Source organism: Malus domestica, chromosome 10 (assembly GCF_042453785.1).
Source record: "Malus domestica chromosome 10, GDT2T_hap1".
Classification (NCBI taxonomy): Eukaryota; Viridiplantae; Streptophyta; class Magnoliopsida; order Rosales; family Rosaceae; genus Malus; species Malus domestica.
This window is the reverse complement of record NC_091670.1, coordinates 40,530,280-40,550,999: the sequence shown is the minus strand read 5'-3', so window position 1 is coordinate 40,550,999 and position 20,720 is coordinate 40,530,280. Positions and strand designations below refer to the sequence as shown.

Genomic DNA, 20,720 nt, shown 5'->3' with positions numbered 1-20,720 from the left:
TTACCGAGAGTTTTTCATTAAAGTTCCCTAAAAAAATATATATATTTATGAGAGGAGCTTGGCTCCTTAAGATTGAGGAGGATTTTCTCCTTAATTTAAATCTTTGCCGAATCACAGAACTTCATTTATATGATCGGAACCATTTATATTATAAAACACTACGTAAATATCAGCTCAGCTTTACAACAAATCAATTAAAATTAAGGTCGTGTTGTCAATCAACTGTACCAAATAGATAGACGTTCATAATGCTTTTATCGATTCCGTCCATCTATTTGTATATAGTTTGAACAAGAGCTGTTAGACCCTGTTAGGTTAAATGATGTGTAAATATTTTGATGCGTAGTAGAGAATGCCTCTTTCCGCCACACAACAACACTCAAAAGACTTGGATTTGGGCCTCCTAGTCATAGGGCCGATTTGAGTAAAGCTATTGGTTACTAGTAGTGAGCCTTTGGGGGAAGGGCCATTTTCGACCCACAGAAATTAAGAAAAGGAAAGTTCAAAAGTACGACCCGATATCGTGGGAGACAAGACAAATTGTATTCAATGCCGCCTACCTAGATCAAACCTTGACTTTGTCTCTTCCACCTCTCTCACCAAACAACTAGGGTTTAAGGTTTTACACACACAGACAGCTAGCAGCAGGGGAAATAGTTCATGGGAGTGGGACCCACTGAAGTCTCCATTACACCCCCAAACGAAACATCGTCGTATTTGCTACCACTCTCTCTCTGCATTTTCTTTCCGGTTTCCACATTTCGATTTTCCCACAGAGAACGAGAAAACATGCCAAGTACGGACCTTTTCCATTCTTTTACTGCCTAATATTTAATATATTTACATATCGAATCTCAACAACCTTCCTTGCGTCGCAAGTCGGTCCCTTCAAACTCCCTCTTCATTTCCCAACTTTTTAATTCCCGAATCGGTTCTTATATTTTGTGATCTCCCATCACCTTTATATAAACAGACACGACGGCCCTTTTGATTTTTTTGCCCTACGAAGACGCTCCAAGAATCTGGGATATTCCAAAGCAGGCAACTTTCATGATTTCATCGCTCCAAAATCTCTGTAAATTCTGCTTCACGAAGATTACGTTTTTACTGTTTTGGATTTTTGGTTAGTTTTTGGATGTGATCTGCATATTATGATGCTGGTGGGTTGCTGTTAGATTAGTGTTTGATTTTTGGGGTTGAAAGTTTTTGTCTTTTTCGCTTTCAGATCGAATTTTTCATGCCTTTGGTGTTGATTTTTGTGTATAAAGCAGAGTTGTTCTGTTTGTGTGGCTTTGTTTCTGGATGCCGTCCAATTTTCTTAGCTAAGTTATTGAATTTTTGAAAATTTCATGAATCTGGATGTATGGACTCATCCGGGTTGTTTTTTATTTTTTGATACGAGCGATATTGAGAGAGAGGGAGTCGAACACAGGAAATCAAGCGCCGGGGCGTTTGTGCATGTGTGATCTTGATTTGATGCTAAATGTTAATTTCTACAAGCAATGCATAAGAATTAGACATCTGTTTTTTTTATGATCTTCAACTCCTCCTAAATTTACAAGAGCCTTTCTCTTTGTTTCTGCCGTCAGCTGATGGCCAAATGTAAGCTGGTATTTTCGACACGAATCGTTGTCATATGCTAATAATCTTACCATTCTTTGATTGTAGTATTGCTCTAATTATCCTGCCTGTTGTCTTCACCTCTCCATCTGTTACGAGTGGCCAGTTCATCTCCCTATATATATTTCTGCCCTCAAATGTTGATCCGATAGTAGTAGCGGTTTTCGTAGCTCACTTCCTTTGGTTCAATTTCAACAGGTTGAACAAGCACCGATTTGCTTCTCTTCAGAAGGTTCAACGGGTACTTGTTAATCTTGTTTCGGAGAGTAGTGCTTCATCTGAACATGGCATTAGAAAGGATTGCCAGGACTGCTCGAAATGGATTCAGAAGGTCGTCATCAGGAGCATCCGCTCGCACAATTGAGAAGGATATGTTGTGTGAGCGAGCATCCACACGCAATTATTGTTCCGTACCTTCACTCGAAAGTGAGACTAGAAACAACAATCTTTCGTACCTCTCCAGCATTTCAAAGGTGAATCACAATAGATTCTGGAGCAGGGGAATAAGCATAACTCCAAATTATCAGTTCCCTTCTGCAGAAAGGATTGTTGAGGAGTCTGATTCGGAGTGTAATGAGCCCAAGTATCCGGGACTAGAAGCAACCAGGCCGGGTGAAAAGCCAAGAGTGGTGGTCCTTGGTACTGGCTGGGCCGCTTGTCGATTCCTCAAGGGACTAGACACCAAGGTTTATGATGTTGTTTGCATATCGCCGAGAAATCACATGGTCTTCACTCCTTTACTTGCTTCAACTTGCGTTGGTACCCTGGAATTTCGTTCGGTTGCTGAACCTGTTAGTCATATACAATCTGCAATGGCGACGAGTCCCAATTCATACTTTTACCTGGCTTCCTGCGTTGGCCTTGACACAGACAAACATGAGGTAACGGAACTATAGTTATCAACTTGATTATTTTCAAATTTGGGAAATGTTTGCTTACATTGTTCAGTTATCTTAAGATTCATAACATAATGGACACTAACTAATTTAGATTTTTGGTCATAGCAACAGAAAAGTTAATGTTCTTCTTTCGTATAGGTTTACTGCGAGACAGTTAGCAATGGCGGTTTATCTCATGAACCTTATAGGTTCAAAGTTGCATATGACAAGCTCGTCATAGCTGCAGGAGCTGAGCCTCTGACATTCGGTATCAAGGGTGTGAAGGAACATGCATTTTTCCTCCGTGAAGTGAATCATGCCCAAGAGATTAGGAAGAAGCTTCTCTTGAACCTCATGCTCTCTGAACATCCAGGTGAGTGTTATATGTCTCTCAGAGTATACAATTATTTGAAGACTTGGTTTTGCTCTCTCAAGGATGAGTGAAATACAATTGGTAGGAATCGGTGTTCTTCCCTCTTACATCTTATACATTTTACTTTGCAGGCATATTGGAGGAAGAAAGGAAACGCATTCTGCATTGTGTTGTTATTGGAGGTGGCCCTACGGGGGTGGAGTTCAGTGGCGAGTTGAGTGATTTCATCATGAAAGATGTCCAAGAACGGTATACTCACGTTAAGGATTACATCCAAGTCACACTCATTGAGGTACAATCAGTTATTCTCTCCTATATTTATGCACTCTGCACTGGCTTCTTGTGGACAAATTATGAAACAAATGATTGTTTTCTCGTTAATTTTTTTAACAGGCGAACGAGATTTTGTCATCGTTTGATGTTGGCTTAAGGCAATATGCAACAAATCACTTGACCAAGGTTAGTTGATTTTCTTTCTAACATTCTGGAGGCTACTTCATGTTGGTTCTTGGGATTGATTTGAAATGTGAACTTTTGCACCAGGCTGGCGTTCGCCTTATGCGAGGCGTTGTGAAAGAAGTGCATCCGAAGAAGATAGTTCTCAACGATGGAACTGATGTTCCATATGGCCTTTTGGTCTGGTCTACCGGTGTTGGTCCCTCAGAGTTTGTGAAAAAACTTAATCTTCCAAAGTCCCCGGGTGGAAGGTATAACCACCAGCATTTCTTTACTTTCTCTCTTTTTCAAGGTCCGGTTTCTTCCTTCGATTCAATTGATCAAGGATCTAAAATCAACTCTGTTGAGTGATACAGGATTGGTGTTGATGGCTGGATGCGGGTTCCTTCAGTGGAAGATGTGTTTGCACTAGGAGATTGCGCCGGTTTTCTTGAGCATACGGGGAGGCCAGTGCTTCCGGCTTTAGCTCAGGTTAGAATTATGTTTTCACTCTACAAACTAGACATTGCTGTCAAGCCTGTCATAATTCATGCATATTCCCTATGGCATCCAATATTTGAGTTTTGTTAAAATTGCTAATGCCAAAGGCTAAATATACAGATAAGAAGAGTTTAACATCAAAATTTGTAAGGCATTCCAATCGAAATAGCTATCACATTGTTAGCATATTTCAACCGAATTCACATTTTCAGACTTGCTGATAGATCGACGTAGAGAGAGAGCAAATGAGCAACTGTGAAGCCATCTTAGAACTAACCCAGTTCACTTTGTTTCGAATAGGTGGCAGAACGCGAGGGAAAGTTTCTGGTGGAGTTGTTTAACAGGATAGGAAAGCAGGATGCCGGGAAGGCCTTCAGCGCAAGAGACATTCCTCTCGGGAAGCAATTTGTGTACAAGCACCTTGGAAGCATGGCGACAGTTGGAGGCTATAAGGCTTTGGTTGATCTACGCCAGTCTAAGGTAAGGGCAATGTGCTTTTATGCCAAGCGCTTTCAGTGTGCTTTTCCGCCAAGCATTTTCCTTCAACCTGTTGAGTAAAATTTTGCAGGATGCAAAGGGCATATCCCTTGCCGGATTTCTCAGCTGGTTTATTTGGCGCTCCGCTTATCTGACGCGTGTTGTCAGCTGGAGGAACAGGTTCTATGTTGCAGTGAACTGGGCTACTACTCTTGTCTTTGGCAGAGATAACTCGAGAATAGGTTGATGCTACAAGTCACCTCACACACCATTGCCATGTGTTATAGGCTAGTGATTTTAACACTCCTCGTTTCGCCTTCTTCCGAATATAAAGGCTACATATGTTAGAGGTTTAAGATCTTGATCTCTCAATTTGTCGAATTGGGTGAAATTTTTGGTTCAATTTAAACTCAATCTCTTAGGGTTGGTTTGATATTGCTGTGCTTTGAAAAAAAGTTGCTGTGAGAATAAGCGGTTGTGAAAAAAATCAGTAGAGTGTTTAGTAAACTTTTTTGTAAAAGTGCTTTTGAAAAAAAAAGGAGTCTGATAGGGGTCTTTTCATTAAAGGAGCCCTGTAGCTCCGTGTGCTTTGAAAAAAAAACCAGTTTTCCAAAGCTACAAATAGCAGCTTCAGCTTTTTCCTTTGATTTCAGCTTATTCTCACAGCAGCTTCCAAAATAAGCCTTTTTTTCAGTTTACCAAACACCTAAAACCCTCACAGCTTTTTTTCATGGGTGCTTTTTTTTTAAGCACCTCACTCTCAAACCACCCCTTAATCTTTTGTCGCGAAGTTCTGTGTACCGTAAATGGTAAAATGATTTTGACCTTCTCACCAATCTATTGTCATTTAATTTTGAGTTCGATGCTCGCACTTTAATAGACGGATTGAAAGAAGACACATAACTAAGAGTTAACAAACATATTCCAACAGTTATAAACTTCAAACTACAAATTTTTTACAGCCTTTTGTTGCAAGAAACAAAGGTAAGAACTCAAACTTTTTACCCTTCCCTCTCCCTCACTCATAAAAAATGTAAAAATCTTTCACCAAAAAAACTGGACTGATTGATTGATCAACATGATCTCATCAGCTAAGAGAAGTGATGAGCATCGCTAGATTCACAACCGTCGCGGCGGCTGCTGGCAGAGAAAACGGAGGAGAAAGAGTGAAGCAGAACCCCAACAATAGCCACCTTCACCTGACCCCTCTTGGGAATCAGACGCCCAGAATTGGGCCTCTGAGAGAAACGTCCGCCGTTGATCATAGCGCTCCTTGTGTTGTGCTAGGATAGCACCAAACCTTTTAGAACCAACTCTTTTATAACCCACAGGAAATATATCAAATAAAATGCAAGAACAAAATATTAAAGAACACCAAGATTTTAACGAGGTTCCTCAACAGTCAGTGTAACTGGAGTACGTCCTCGGAGCAGTAGGAGCTCACCCAATAATCCACTATCAACCAAATTGGAGTTTACAAAGTGTTGGCAATCTCACAACCCAAATAACCCAATACATCCAATAATTCTCACTCACCAAAGAAACAAATAGAGAGGGAAATATAGTGAATAATTCCCTCTCTATACAAAACTCAAAGCTAATACACAAATACAACTTTGATTGAGTGAGTACCAACAAAGAAAGAAATCACCTTTCTTTCTTCTCTTTCTGCTCTCAGTTTTCTGCTCTCTGCAGCTTTCTTTGCTCTCTCAAAGATGGACTACAAAACAGAAAATGGTGCACACTACTTCATCTCTCTTTCTCACTTCCGTATGATAACATTCATCCATCATCATCACCCAATAAAAAATTCAAAAACATCATCATGACCATCAACTTTTCTTTTCAACAAACATAATCATGATGCCTCCTCATCATGATGTCTTTCACCTTTTTTTATTTTGGTTTGTTTAATAGCCGAAAGGTTTTTTGGACACTTGTGGCCATTAATTCAACAATCTCCACCTTGGCCAAGTTCCGAAAAACGCCATGATAAGCCAACCAACACAATTAGCACGCAACATCACTCCCGAACACTAGCAAGAGAACAACTCATGCCGAGCCAAATACTCCAAAACTCCTACTGCTCAACGCCTTCTTTATATAGGCATAATGTGAGCCAAGTTCAAACAGTGAACAAACTTGGCTACACCAACAACCTTAGTCAACATATCAGCAGGGTTGTCTTTAGTTGGAATCTTCTGGAGAATGATTTCCCCTTCACCAACAATTTCACGAACAAAGTGATAACGCACATCTATGTGCTTGGTCCTCGCATGATGAACCTGATACTTAGCCAAATAAATGGCACTCTGACTATCACAATGTACCTCCACCTGCTTCTGATCAACCCCCAAATCCCTAATCAGCCCATGTATCCAAATGGCCTCCTTTATAGCTTCAGCAACTGCCATATATTCAGCCTCTGTAGTAGACAAGGCAACAGACGACTGCAAAATGGACCTCCAACAAACTGGTCATTTAGCCATAGTAAACACATAGCCTGTAGTAGACTTCCTTCCATCCAGATCACCTGCATAATCTGAATCAACATAACCAACTGCAAAATGACCAATACCAGAGTCATCTCTCTCAAAGCATAAACCAACATCTCGAGTACCATGGAGATACCTCAATATCCACTTAGCTGCTTGCCAATGCTCTTTACCTGGATTATGCATATATCGACTCACCATGCCAACTGCATGAGCAATATCCGGTCTAGAGCATACCATTGCATACATCAAACTACCAACCAAATTTGCATATGGTATATTTTTCATTTGCAGCTTCTCTTTATCATTTTTAGGACATTGTAGAGAACTCAATTTAAAATGAGAAGCCAAAGGGGTACTAACCGGTTTGGTTGAATCATGAACTCCAAACTTCCGAATCAACTTCTCAAGGTATTGTCTTTGATTCAAACTGACCAAACTCTTCTCTCTATCTCTAGTGATCTCCATGCCAAGGATCTTCTTCGCTTCACCAAGATCCTTCATCTCAAACTCATTCTTCATTTGCTTCTTCAATTTTTCAATCTCTTCAACATTTTTTGAGGCAATCAACATATCATCAACATATATCAACAAATAAATGAAAGACCCATCTTGCAACTTCTTGAAGTACACACAATGATCATATTGACTTCTAGAATAATTTTGGCCTCTCATAAATTTATCAAACCTCAAATACCATTGCCTTGGAGATTGCTTCAAGCCATAAAGTGATTTCTTCAATTTGCAAAACAAATTTTCCTTCCCTTTCACTATATACCCATCCGGTTGACACATATAAATCTCTTCATTCAAATCACCATGTAGGAAAGCCGTCTTCACATCAAGTTGCACAAGCTCAAGATCATACTGTGCAACAAGAGCTAACATAATGCGAATTGAGGAGTGCTTCACAACCGGAGAAAAGATTTCATTGTAGTCAATGCCCTCTTTTGTGCATACCCTTTAGCAACTAATCTTGCTTTGAATCTCACATTGCTTTTCTCATCAGCATCTTCCTTCTTGGCATACACCCATTTGCAACCGATAGCTTTCTTGCCCTTAGGCAATTTAGCTAACTCCCAAGTCTTGTTCTTCAAGAGAGAATTCATCTCATCACCCAAGGCATTGCACCACCTCTTCTTCTCCTCACTCTCAATGGCTTCCTCATAATTGGATGGAATCTCTTCAGTGATAATAGGAAGAGCAAAAGCAACATAATCATTATACCGAGCTGGCTTGGTAATTTGTCTATTTCCTCTGTTCTTGGCAATAGACTCTTGAGGTGAAACTTGCTCTTCAACTTGAATAGAATCTTCAAGTTCAACTTCTTCAACATCCTCATGGTCTCCAACTTCTTCACTTGTAGTGGCTTCGACATCAGCGGAAATAGGATTTGAAGTACCAGAGGCAACTTTCTCAAGCTCCACCTGTTGGACATCTTTCACATTTTTCTCAGAGTCTTTGAACATACTTTCTTCGTCAAATGTCACATCTCTGCTGATTACAATTTTTTTCATCTCTGGGCACCACAACCTGTAACCTTTGACACCACTACTAAAACCAAGAAAGATAGCCTTTTTGGCTCTAGGATCAAGTTTATTTTCAGTCACATGAAAATAAGCAGGTGAACCAAAAATACGGATATAGTCATAATCAGAAGAAGGTTTTCCAGTCCATACCTCCATTGGTGTCTTACCCTGAACAGCAGCTGAGGGTAACCGGTTGATGATGTGACATGCATAATTAACTGATTCTGCCCAAAATGACTTGCTTAAACCCGACTGAGACAACATACATCTAACCTTCTCAAGCAAGATTCGATTCAATCTTTCTGCAACTCCATTTTGTTGTGGAGTTCCCCGAACACTGAAATGTCTCACAATTCCTTCCTCTTTGCAAACTTTAAAGAAAGGATCGGATGTGTATTCACCACCATTATCCGATCTCAAAATCTTAATCTTTCTCCCAGTCTGGTTCTCAACCATTTTCTTCCAACCCAAGAAAATGCTCAACACCTCACTCTTGTGCTTCATAGTGTAGACCCAAGACCTTCTTGAATAATCATCAACAAAAGTTACAAACCAATGTCTACCACTCAAAGAGGGAGTCTTTGTAGGACCCTAAACATCTGAATGCACATAATCAAGAATGCCCTTCGTCTGATGTACTGCAGTACCAAACTTCACTCTAGTTTGCTTCCCCAAGACACAATGCTCACAGAAATCAAGCTTACAAGTCGTGGCACCTTTTAGAAGACCTTGTTTTACAAGCCCTTGTAGAGCTTTCTCACCGGCATGGCCTAATCTCATATGCCACAATTTAGTAGTATCTGAATCAGATGTGCCCATATTTTCAGATACTACAGATGCTTCATCTGTCACAGTGCTTCCCTGCAATAAATACAAATGGCCACATCTAGGAGCTTTCATCACAACAAGTGCACCATAAGTAACTTTCAATGTCTGTCCATCTGAATGAAACCTGAAACCCTTGGATTCCAAAGTACCTAAAGAAATAAGATTTTTCTTCAAATTCGGTACATACCGAACACCTGTCAACTCTTTAACCATGCCATCATGCAACTTCAAACGAACTGTACCAATCCCTTTTGTTGTGCAAGGATTGTCATCTCCCATGAACACAACGCCACCATCAAACTTTTTCAAGTTTGAAAACCAATCCTTGTGAGGAGTCATATGATGAGTACAACCCGTATCCAACACCCACTTAGTAGCACAATCAAATGATGAGGAAGTGGTTAAAGCAAAATCAGAAAAATCTGTTTCAACCTCAGCAACATTAGCTTCAGAACTTTCTTTTCCTTTGGTCTTCAATTTAGGACAATCTTTCTTCCAATGGCCCTTATTATGACAAAATGCACATTCATCCTTTTCCAAAGGTTTTCTACCTTTAGAGTTTCCTCTAGGTCGAGACTGTGATTTTTTCCTGCTAGAAGATGACCTCCTCTCCGATGATCTACCTCTAACAAATAAAGCTTCAGAGGTACTATCATGATTTTTATCTCTATGCCTCATTTCATAATTCATCAAGGCATTTGACACATCTTCAAATTTCACAGTTTCTTTACCATGCATAATAGTGGTAACAAAATGCTCATAAGAGTCTGGCAAGGAATTCAACAATATTAAGGCCTTATCTTCATCCTTAATATCCTCATCTAAATTTAACAAGTCGGCAATCAACTTATTAAAAGCATCAAGGTGTCTAATCATTTTTGTACCTTCTTTGTATTGGAAGCGGTAGAGCTTTTTCTTCAAGTGTAGCCGGTTCTCTGCACTCTTTGTCATATACTTGTCTTCCAATTTTTGCCACAACACACTTGCTACCGTCTCCCGCATCACAAAATACTTCTGAGTTTTTGCAAGGCACAACCGAATTGAAGAGCAAGCCCACAAATTTAATTTCTCCCATTCTGGCTTCGACATAGCTTCCGGCTTCTCTCCCAAAGCGGCAAGTAGATCTTGTTGAGCCAACACATCTTTGACCTCACATTGCCACATCCCGAAGTTGTTTGTGCCATCAAACTTTTCCACTTCGAACTTTGCATTTTGCACCGTAGTTCTTGCAAACCCGGAGGTGCTTCCAAAAGGATTTTCATCTTGCCCGTCTGACATCTTTGACAACTAGACAGTACCTAAGAGCAACCAGTGCTCTGATACGAATTGTTGTGCTAGGATAGCACCAAACCTTTTAGAACCAACTCTTTTATAACCCACAGGAAATATATCAAATAAAATGCAAGAACAAAATATTAAAGAACACCAAGATTTTAACGAGGTTCCTCAACAGTCAGTGTAACTGGAGTACGTCCTCGGAGCAGTAGGAGCTCACCCAATAATCCACTATCAACCAAATTGGAGTTTACAAAGTGTTGGCAATCTCACAACCCAAATAACCCAATACACCCAATAATTCTCACTCACCAAAGAAACAAATAGAGAGGGAAATATAGTGAATAATTTCCTCTCTATACAAAACTCAAAGCTAATACACAAATACAACTTTGATTGAGTGAGTACCAACAAAGAAAGAAATCACCTTTCTTTCTTCTCTTTCTGCTCTCAGTTTTCTGCTCTCAGCTCTCTTTGCTCTCTCAAAGATGGACTACAAAACAGAAAATGGTGCACACTACTTCATCTCTCTTTCTCACTTCCGTATGATAACATTCATCCATCATCATCACCCAATAAAAAATTCAAAAACATCATCATGACCATCAACTTTTCTTTTCAACAAACATAATCATGATGCCTCCTCATCATGATGTCTTTCACCTTTTTTTATTTTGGTTTGTTTAATAGCCGAAAGGTTTTTTGGACACTTGTGGCCATTAATTCAACACCTTGCACTCTCCATCACTTCTTTTGCTTCTGATTATCTTAATAAGGGATCAAAAAGTATATATCAAGCAGAGAACGCTCAGTATTTTACACTTCAAAAGCTCTTCTCGATGCAGATATCCGTCTTCGATTAAGCAAGAGAGAAGATGAGTGCTTGAATCGTGAAAGTTTGAAACTTTTGAGCTGTGAGGTTGTTTTGTGATTTGGGCTTTCTTGCTTGTGTTTATATAGTGCCAAGGACATCAACTTTTTTATTTTTTTAACTTTATTTTATTTTGGGGAGATTAATATATTTGATTAGACTGTGTTGCTCGTCGAATTTGACCGTTTGACAGAGACAATCTTGACCTTCCTTCTTAGAGAAATTTTTAATTGTGACAGGAACACGAGTGATACATTACGTGTTTTTATATAACTGATGAAAAATTTTATTTTATCGGTTCTCCAATTTATAAGTTTTTTTTCTTCTGAATTTACGTCGTCTCTTGATTTTTGTGTCCAAAATAAGCAGATTCAGAAATTCAAATTACTCAATTAAAATCTTACGGCCTAATTTATTTATTTCATTGATCAACTCATTTAAACTAAGAGTTCAATTCTCTCTCCTCTTTTAAATAGTCCAAATTTTTAGATTTCTGGATCCGAATTTGAAGATTTGATGAGGATCTTGATTTCTTTTTTTATTTTTTCTGTACTCCTTGAACTCATAAACTAATAGCTTCTCTCTTCACAATGACTTCGACCAGGAAAAGTCGTTCAACACTTCACACACAACAATCACAAACTTGAAATTATATAAAACGGAAAATACTTGGTTTTTCTTACACGTATAATAAAAATAAGAGTGGAGAAATGTCACATTTGGAGCTGCTTTCTACATGAATTTGAATTCTATATATAAGACTTGAATTTGAATTTAGTGGCAGTGTTTCATTTATTCACAAATATACAATATATAGAAGTACAAATATACAAATTAATTACAATGAATTTACTTTGAGTACGCACCGATAAATCTGTCATTTAATGAACCTAATATAGAAAATTTAATTAAATTAATTAAAAAGATTACAAAGTGAGTGAGACAATTTCACTAACAGAAATAAACCCTGCCAACGACTCCATGAAGAGATGTGATTCATGTTAAATTTTCGACCGGGTTTCTTATTCGAGTTTTCCTGATCCGAATAATAACTTAAACCAAAATTTTATGTCATCCGTTCATTTTAATCTTTCGGTTACTGTTTATACATGTAACTAGAGATTAGTCCTAGAGAATTGTTTTGTCTTTAGCTTTTACTTATTCTGCAGAGCCAAGCAAATCCTGAATCGGGTCAGCCCGGTCCCGTAAGGGCCTGAACTAGATTCAAATTGAAGTGCCCAACTCGAATCTTTTTCTTTAGGAAAATTAATGAAAATGGTTTGAAAATTTTGAGTTTTAATGATAAATACAAAATAAAGAATAAAATTAATAGTAAAAGAATTGACTTTTTAGTGTAAAAATGTGAACCAGATTTTTTATTAAAGTTCCATTTTCTTTTCCCCACTAATGATTAAAGCTCCAAAACATAATGTCTTTGTCTATACATATCGGTGCGGATTTGGTCATCATCGATCTCTCTCCTCCATAACAATGTACCTGCCACTAATATAATTAATTAATTTTAAACTGCTAATTATATGTGAATTAAAGTTGTATCAGATTATTCCAAAGTACAATTGTAAAGTCAATACCCACTGAATCTGATAGTGGAAAAGAGAGCACCTTGATTCGTTGTATTTCATCTAGGTAAACCCACTAGACAGTGGACACAATATTTTAATTATGTTAGATTATGTTTAAAACGGAAGAGATTTGGGGCTAATAATTTGGATTATGGACAAAATAACTAATAAGGCTTCCAATTATAGAGGGAACCCTTATTTTGCAGTATATTCTTAGTGTTTTGTTTCGTTATAAATGGAACAAGAACAGCTAAGCTAATTCTTTTTCTAAAGTACGAATGTTTTCCTAGTAGATCAACCTTTGAAAACTATGATTGTGACTTTAAACTGTTGGAAATTATATATTATAATATGAAATATTGTAATATATAATTTTAATAATTGAATGAAAAATAGTGTTAACCAATTTCTTAGAAAGGTTATGTTGTTTAAGTGATATTCCCTTGATAAGTGATGTATACTTATAGTGAAAAGTTACATCTCTTTAATAAGTAGAAGTTGGATTCTATATAAACCCATGAAACCATTGGTATTAGAAATAGAGAAATTAGAGTTAATTTTTACTCTTGAGAAATAGGGTTTCCCCACTTTATTTCTTTCATTCTTAGTCAAATTCCGAGTTGTGTCTTGAGAGTACGGAATATATGAAGTTCGCCAGAGTCCGAAGATTGAAGTGCTTTGACTTCGGATTATAGATTGTTGAATCCTGGGAGATAGACGCCTATTGAACTACAAGCACAAGAGTAGGGGTGAAATTCTATCTTTAGGACATTGCATTTATGCAAGCCTCAATCTCCAAGTTTGTCAGTTTTCTAACTTTCACTCTAGTTGTTTATATTAATCTCATATATAATTGATGTTGTGAATTTCTTTATTATTATTGGAATTATATTGTTATTTTTCATATTTTCTAATATTGCTCCAACAATCTAAAGATAGAATTTTTTTCTCTTGCAATATTAGAGAGTATGAGTCTGAGTACGTAATAGAAGAAGTTAAAATCAATAACATTGAACGTAGCCCTAAATGCTAAGTAGAAGAAATTCTGATGTTGCTTTGGAAAATTTGTGGGGCTGGATTTTACGTGCATATTGATGTATATTAGTTTATTTGATGTGCTTGAATTCTTGATATATACAATAATGTCTGTATGTTGCCACACTAGTGGAAATTGCATTCTGTATATACTAGAAGATGTTTTTCGGTTTTCATCTGGCAGTGATATGTGTGCTTTCATTGTCTGCATATGTATGTTACAACATATATGCCTTCTTGCTTGGTTATTCTCACTAAAATGAATCTGCCATGCGTAAGAGAATAAAAGAATTAATAAATAGATTTTTCTACATTTGACAGTGATAGGGTATTGATGTCTTTGGCCATTTACCACCATGTTAAAATTTGAATTGTCATATGGGCTGATGCCCAGAGTGTTTCTTTCAAAGAACAAAATTAAATTATTTCATGAGTTACTGATAAGTGACTTGGATATCTCCATGAAAAGGTATTCGGTACTTTAACCAATCAGTTTAGTGTGGTTCGTGGTTGGGGCTGAAATCAGATATGGCTATTCTAAATTTTCTTTGATTATCATGATTGGTTTTGAGACATTTTCAGAGAAAACATGGATATATTGATAATATATGTTACACTGCAATCATGAATCTTTTGTTTCACATATGCGATTCTCATGATTCAATTGCATCATTCATGAATATTTGGCAAGTATGTTTGGCATTGACTTTTCTATTAGAAAGGATGTGACGGTTAAGGTTAAATGAAATGGCTTGATTCAAAAATTTGCATTATTTGCAAATATAAAAGGGCAATAATGTGTACCAGTTCGTGGACTGATACAATGTTTCTTTCTTGGGACAAAGGAAATCAATTTTTGATTGGGCACGAGGATGATTAATCGGGTTTTGTTGAGAAAACCCTTATATTCATAAAGATGTCAGCGAAAGCTACTACCCAAATAAAATGGGGTTGTTCTAAATTTGTATTGAAACAGTTTGGAAAACTCCAGTAGAAGATATGAACCCAACTTCCATGGTATCATAGAAATATAAGATGATTATTCATATTTATTCATGGAAAGAATGGAATACATATGAAGGAAATTGAACAATTACTCAAGCATATGTGTGCATATGCAAAATTGGGTTTAGTCTTTAGTCATGGTCAGTCATGATAAGAACCCAGAAAGTGGATAAATTTGGCTTTGAGAAGCAACGAAAATAAAATGATAAACTGAACTCATTTTAGATGAGTTATCTGCCAACGTCGAAAAACGCTTATTTAATTATGGGGTCAAGGTCCAAGACTTATATTGAACCATGTGGAGGTTAAGTTGTAGAAAGATGCAACTATTTAACAAATGGATGGTTTTGTAATGTGGTGGAATTGAAAATTGAAATCTGCCATGAAATTCAAAGGAAAAGCATGTCATTTGAAGTGTTGCTTTTGATAGTGAAAGGGTATGACCTTTCCAACTAGTCATTGACATATTCAAATGTGTTCATGGGCTGGTATGTAAACTTCTACATACCGACTGGATGTATTATCATATAGTGATAATAATGTTGCAAAATCATTTATATGCTTTCTTCGAAGTGATATATTTATAAATTATAAGAGGCTCAAGATGATATTGAGTGTCATTTAAAATGATATTAATATAAAGAAATAATCATGAAAGTGTGGGGGTCTTTCAAAAAAGGACAAAACCATACTGAAAATGTAAAAGACATTTCGCAGATTTGAATTCGACATAATGATGCTTATTAAGTAAGCATATGATTGGACATGGCCATTGGGTCATGCATGTTAGTCATAGTAAGGAAAGAATGAAAGCCAAGAAGTGATTTTCTCATAATTTCTAGTGAGGCATGAATGCCTAAAAAGATAGATAAAGTCTATCTTAATTGTTCCTTACTTCTTAAAGTGGAAAATGTGATCGATTTAATGATAGCATTACAAGAAACTATAATTATGAAAGAATTGTGGGGGTTGGTTAAAAGTAAGTTGCTGATTGAACGACATTTAAGATGTCATCTCCTGTAATGAGTAATTGTTTAAGGTATGGCAAGGTTAGAGACCTTCTTACAACTACCTTAAATGTGGGGGAGTATGCCCAAGTATTAGCAAATTACTAACTAAAGTCCCAACATGTACGGTTGAGGACTTGACATTGTAAATCAACTACTCTCGTATGAAATATAATTTCATAAGATGGATTGTGCACACCATTAAAAATAGTCAACCTAATAGTGGATCCAATTATTAAAGGTTAGACTAGAGAGTAAGTTGATCATCGAGGGGAATGAGGCTAAAGCCAACATAACTAATGAATCAGCCGAGCGGAAACCTAACTTAATTGATTGGAGATCCCATGGTCTAAGTTCAATAGGCAAACTGGTTGGGCATGATTCAAAGAAGTTAACACACTATATACCTCATTCCTAAGATGGAAGAAGTGTGTTGTCTGCAGATGTTTTAGGTTGTATATTTATACTTAATGACAATGATATCTTATAAATAAGAGGAATAAAGCAGACTATTCTTAATCAGTGGTCACCTATGTGAGAGTAGAAGTGGGTCGCTTCTATGAGAATGAGATGGCTAAATTCTCTAAAGCTCTCATGAATCCGGGATTTGTTCAGGACCAAAATGAACACAACCGTATGAACTGGAATATATTAGGATTAGTGATGTGTGTTGCTTATTGTCTCGGTTTACTACTGCGGTGAACAGTTCAAGATTCTATATTCACTGCGTCACCAAGTAAATCCGATAAATATTCACTAGGGTAGGTTCAAGTCCAAAAGACACCTCTCCCGATGCATCTCTTTTCCGCCTGTACTCTCAAATTCTTCCTAATTTTTCATTCATGTGGGGGATTGTTGGAAATTATATATTATAATATGAAATATTGTAATATATAATTTTAATAATTGAATGAAAAATAGTGTTAACCAATTTCTTAGAAAGGTTATGTTGTTTAAGTGATATTCCCTTGATAGGTGATGTATACTTATAGTGAAAAGTTACATCTCTTTAATAAGTAGAAGTTGGATTCTATATAAACCCATGAAACCATTGGTATTAGAAATAGAGAAATTAGAGTTAATTTTTACTCTTGAGAAATAGGGTTTCCCCACTTTATTTCTCTCATTCTTAGTCAAATTCCGAGTTGTGTCTTGAGAGTACAGAATATATGAAGTTCGCCAGAGTCCGAAGATTGAAGTGCTTTGACTTCGGATTATAAATTGTTGAATCCTGGGAGATAGACGCCTATCGAACTACAAGCACAAGAGTAGGGGCGAAATTCTATCTTTAGGACATTGCATTTATGCAAGCCTCAATCTCCAAGTTTGTCAGTTTTCTAACTTTCACTCTAGTTGTTTATATTAATCTCATATATAATTGATGTTGTGAATTTCTTTATTATTATTGGAATTATATTGTTATTTTTCATATTTTCTAATATTGCTCCAACATAAACCAAGAAAGAAACTTCGATATGACTATTGATTAGGGCAGTGTTTATACTGGGTGAGATTAGATCAAAATACAATCAGTATTACATTCTTATGAAAACTACTCTACAAATGGCGTGGTCGTTCAACCATACAAAAATAATGTTGTGCACGATTGCTACATAAGAGAATTGTCTCCCAATAATAAAACCAATGCGAGGCTGATGAGACCAAGATATAAAAGAGGTTGTACTTTTGTGAGGTTGAAATGACCATCAATAAAGTCCGACAATCTCAAGAGTCAAGACTCTCACTAAGATTTTTCCTTTCACGTTACCCCTATCTACTCGAACTAGGTCTCCAGTCAAAAACCAATTAGTTGTTTTCAAATTACCTTCAACTTAAAGTACCAAGTTTAGGGACACAGCTGAACAATTAACCAAACATTAATCTTTGGATTTATGTATACTTTTACATTTTATTGCTTTAGGGCTGATTGTTTTTTATTTGTTGGCAACATTGACCCTGCCAGCTGTTGAGTTCTCTGGCCACCAATTCATCAACATGAATACATCTTTTAAAATGGAAAACCATAAAAAAAAAAAAAAAAAACCCAGTAAATATGAACACGACAACTAGTAAGGTCAAAGAATTAATTTGAATATTAATATGACCTAAAGTAGTAAAGTTTAAGTTAATCATGGTGAAAGTAGCAAATTAATGTAGGACCAAATTAAACAAATGCATAAATTGTGTTGGTTCCTTCTTGTTGCTCCTGCTGCTATATTATAGTGCACAAGAATCACATGACCATTTTGCTAGCTAGCTTCCACTAAAAAAGTAAAGTCATATGATTCTCTTCTCAAATAGCCTTCACTACCAAAGATCTTGGGATCTCTCTTTTGAATTTAAAACATTATCTTCGATTATATGACAAGTGAGTTCTAGATACAATGTTACGTACACTTCATAGTATAGATTTGATGCAATATTTAATTATTATAAGATTTCTTAGATCATTCTACCGTTAATTTTCTAGATCACTCAGCTACATGCACCATGAAAGAAAATTATTGAAAAAGATGAAAGATGCCAATTATTTTGAGAAGGACTTCTACGAATCTATGGTGCAGGAAACAATCATGATGTTACGTATATAATTATCATGATATTATAAGTGCGTAAATGATATTTTATGCAATTTTCTCTTCACATGACCTAGTTTCACTGACCCGAAATCCCTCGGTAGCGGTGCACATCTGCCATGAGAGTTTGCTCTCCATTATCAAACCCTAAAAACATAGAAACAGTACCGCCAAACAAAGTGATGGCCTTATTATAGTACGATGCATGCATTGAATATTGTATTGAAAAGGAATAGGGCTAAAATCTGTAAGAACATGTGTTTAATTGTGTCAGATTGTGTTAAAAGAGGCATAGATTCGATCTAGGCAGTGAGATTATCATGATATTTGTAAGAGTTGGTTGATGGCTGTTTGGTTTTCTTCATATCGTAATCCACCCATATCTTACATATTATTTCATATCCTAGTGCATAAATACATGCACTGCATCCGGATTCTAATCTCTTTTTAGACATGAAATGTCGTAGTGCTAGTATTGTACATCGAATTTTGATAATATTGTATTTCAAACTTTGATACAGTCAATAATTTGTGTGTGGGTGAATGGTGATCATTAATTTGAGCTTTAAAATACATTAATTGATTGTAAATCACTCATCATTTACAATAAATCAACGATCATGATACACTCTAACGCTTCACAGACTATAAAATGTAATAACTCTATTAAATATATGATTCAAGACCCAATAAGTGGAGTTTTTGTTTCTATAGAAGCGATACTATAGGATCGCGAATTCGCACATAGAGCTCAAGTGCAAGGTTAAACGTTGTTTACCATTTAAGGTACAAACTCCTTACAAATAGCAGTTTAATACACTAACAATGTACGCTAAATGCAATATGAGTTCCTGCTCCTGGTGTTCCAGTTTAATTTTTGTTCTAGGTTTTGAGATTTCATTTCACGCACCAAAAGTGTTGTACCAAACAAAATAATTTGACCAAAGAAAGCAGATTCTCATTCAATAGTTGAACCAAATTCTACAATGTACAAAGATTAAAATCCATTACATGAACAAATTAACAATCTCTTCAAGCCTCAGAACTTCTTGACCTAATTAGTCGATCTCGAAATTCGTCTAAGTTTAGTAACTACGAGTTGCTTAGGCTGCTGCCATGTGCACTTATGGACGATGAGGATTGAAGATTGAAGCCAAAATTGGCTAATCCCACCACGATTCCCATCTTCACCTGATCCCTCTTGGGAATCAGCGGGCCGGAAAATCTCCTCGACGTCGCTCCCCCGGCGGTAGAATTGGATGCGGAACCTTCCATCTCTGTAGCTCTTCTTCTTGTATAAAACCCTCTGAACTGTGTAGCTCTTCTTCTTGTAGCAAAATCCTCTTCAAACTACAAAAATTTTACAGCCTTATGTAACTACGTTGCAAGAAACAAAGACAAGAGCTCAAACTTTTTACCCCCTTTCACTCACTCGCTCACTCACTCGCTCACTCATCTAAGATGTAAAAATATTTCACAAAAAAAAAAATGGACTGAAAGATTGATCAGAACATGATCTCATCAGCTAAGAGAAGTGATGAGCATCACTAGATTGACAACCGCCGCCGCGACGGCGGCTGACGGCAGAGAAAACGGAGGAGAAAGAGTGAAGCAGAACCCCAACAATAGCCACCTTCACCTGACCCCTCTTGGGAATCAGACGGCCAGAATTGAACCTCTGAGATAAACTCCCCCCGTTAATCATAGCACTCCTTGCACCCTCCATCTATTCTTTTGCTTCTGATTATTATCGTAATAAGGGATCAAAAAGTATATATATCAAGCAGAGAACACTCTCAGTATTCCAACGCTTCGAAAGCTCTTCTCGATGCGGAGATCAGTCCTTCTATTAAGCAAGAGAGAAGAAATGACTGTTTGAATCTTGAAAGTCTGAAACTTTTGAGCTGTGAGGTTGTTTTGTGATTTGGGTTTTCTTGTTTGTGTTTATATAATACTAAGGACATAAACTTTTTTGTTTTTTATTTTTTTTATTTTTTTTTATTTTTTTTATTTTTTATGTCAACTTTTTAAAAATTTGGGGAAATTAATATATTTGAGTATCCAGTGTTGCTCGTAGAATTTGACTGTATTTTCTATGGTTTTATAAAGACAATCTTGACCTTCTTGGTTGGTCTTGTGACTCGTGTTCACACTTCACATTTTATTGGCTCGTTTTGTCGGTTTTCCATTTTTATTAAGCTTTTTTTATCTCTACACCTTAAACTCATAAAC

General features: G+C 36.7%; 1 protein-coding gene and 1 long non-coding RNA gene across 3 annotated transcripts; one reads left to right on the top strand and one right to left on the bottom strand.

Moving 5' to 3' along the window:
• Window positions 1–574: 574 nt before the first annotated feature.
• LOC103446463 (internal alternative NAD(P)H-ubiquinone oxidoreductase A1, mitochondrial-like) lies at window positions 575–4,719 on the top strand. Of its 2 annotated transcripts, none has more exons than XM_008385583.4 (9): window positions 575–1,075; window positions 1,819–2,501; window positions 2,658–2,871; window positions 3,003–3,163; window positions 3,265–3,330; window positions 3,415–3,578; window positions 3,684–3,798; window positions 4,108–4,287; window positions 4,376–4,719. In XM_008385583.4, exons 2-9 carry the CDS (start codon window positions 1,905–1,907, stop codon window positions 4,529–4,531), a joined length of 1,653 nt encoding a protein of 550 aa, XP_008383805.3. In that variant the 5' UTR covers window positions 575–1,075; window positions 1,819–1,904; the 3' UTR covers window positions 4,532–4,719. The 2 variants fall into 2 exon arrangements, with proteins under 2 accessions (XP_008383805.3, XP_017190311.3); XM_017334822.3 differs by having other exon boundaries at window positions 579–796.
• A 469-nt stretch (window positions 4,720–5,188) lies between these two features.
• On the bottom strand, window positions 5,189–11,340 carry LOC114827782 (uncharacterized). The gene is made up of 2 exons (XR_003777057.2): window positions 11,143–11,340; window positions 5,189–5,556 (listed from the first exon to the last, which is right to left on the bottom strand). It is a non-coding gene; the product is annotated as an uncharacterized lncRNA (long non-coding RNA).
• Window positions 11,341–20,720: the final 9,380 nt, after the last annotated feature.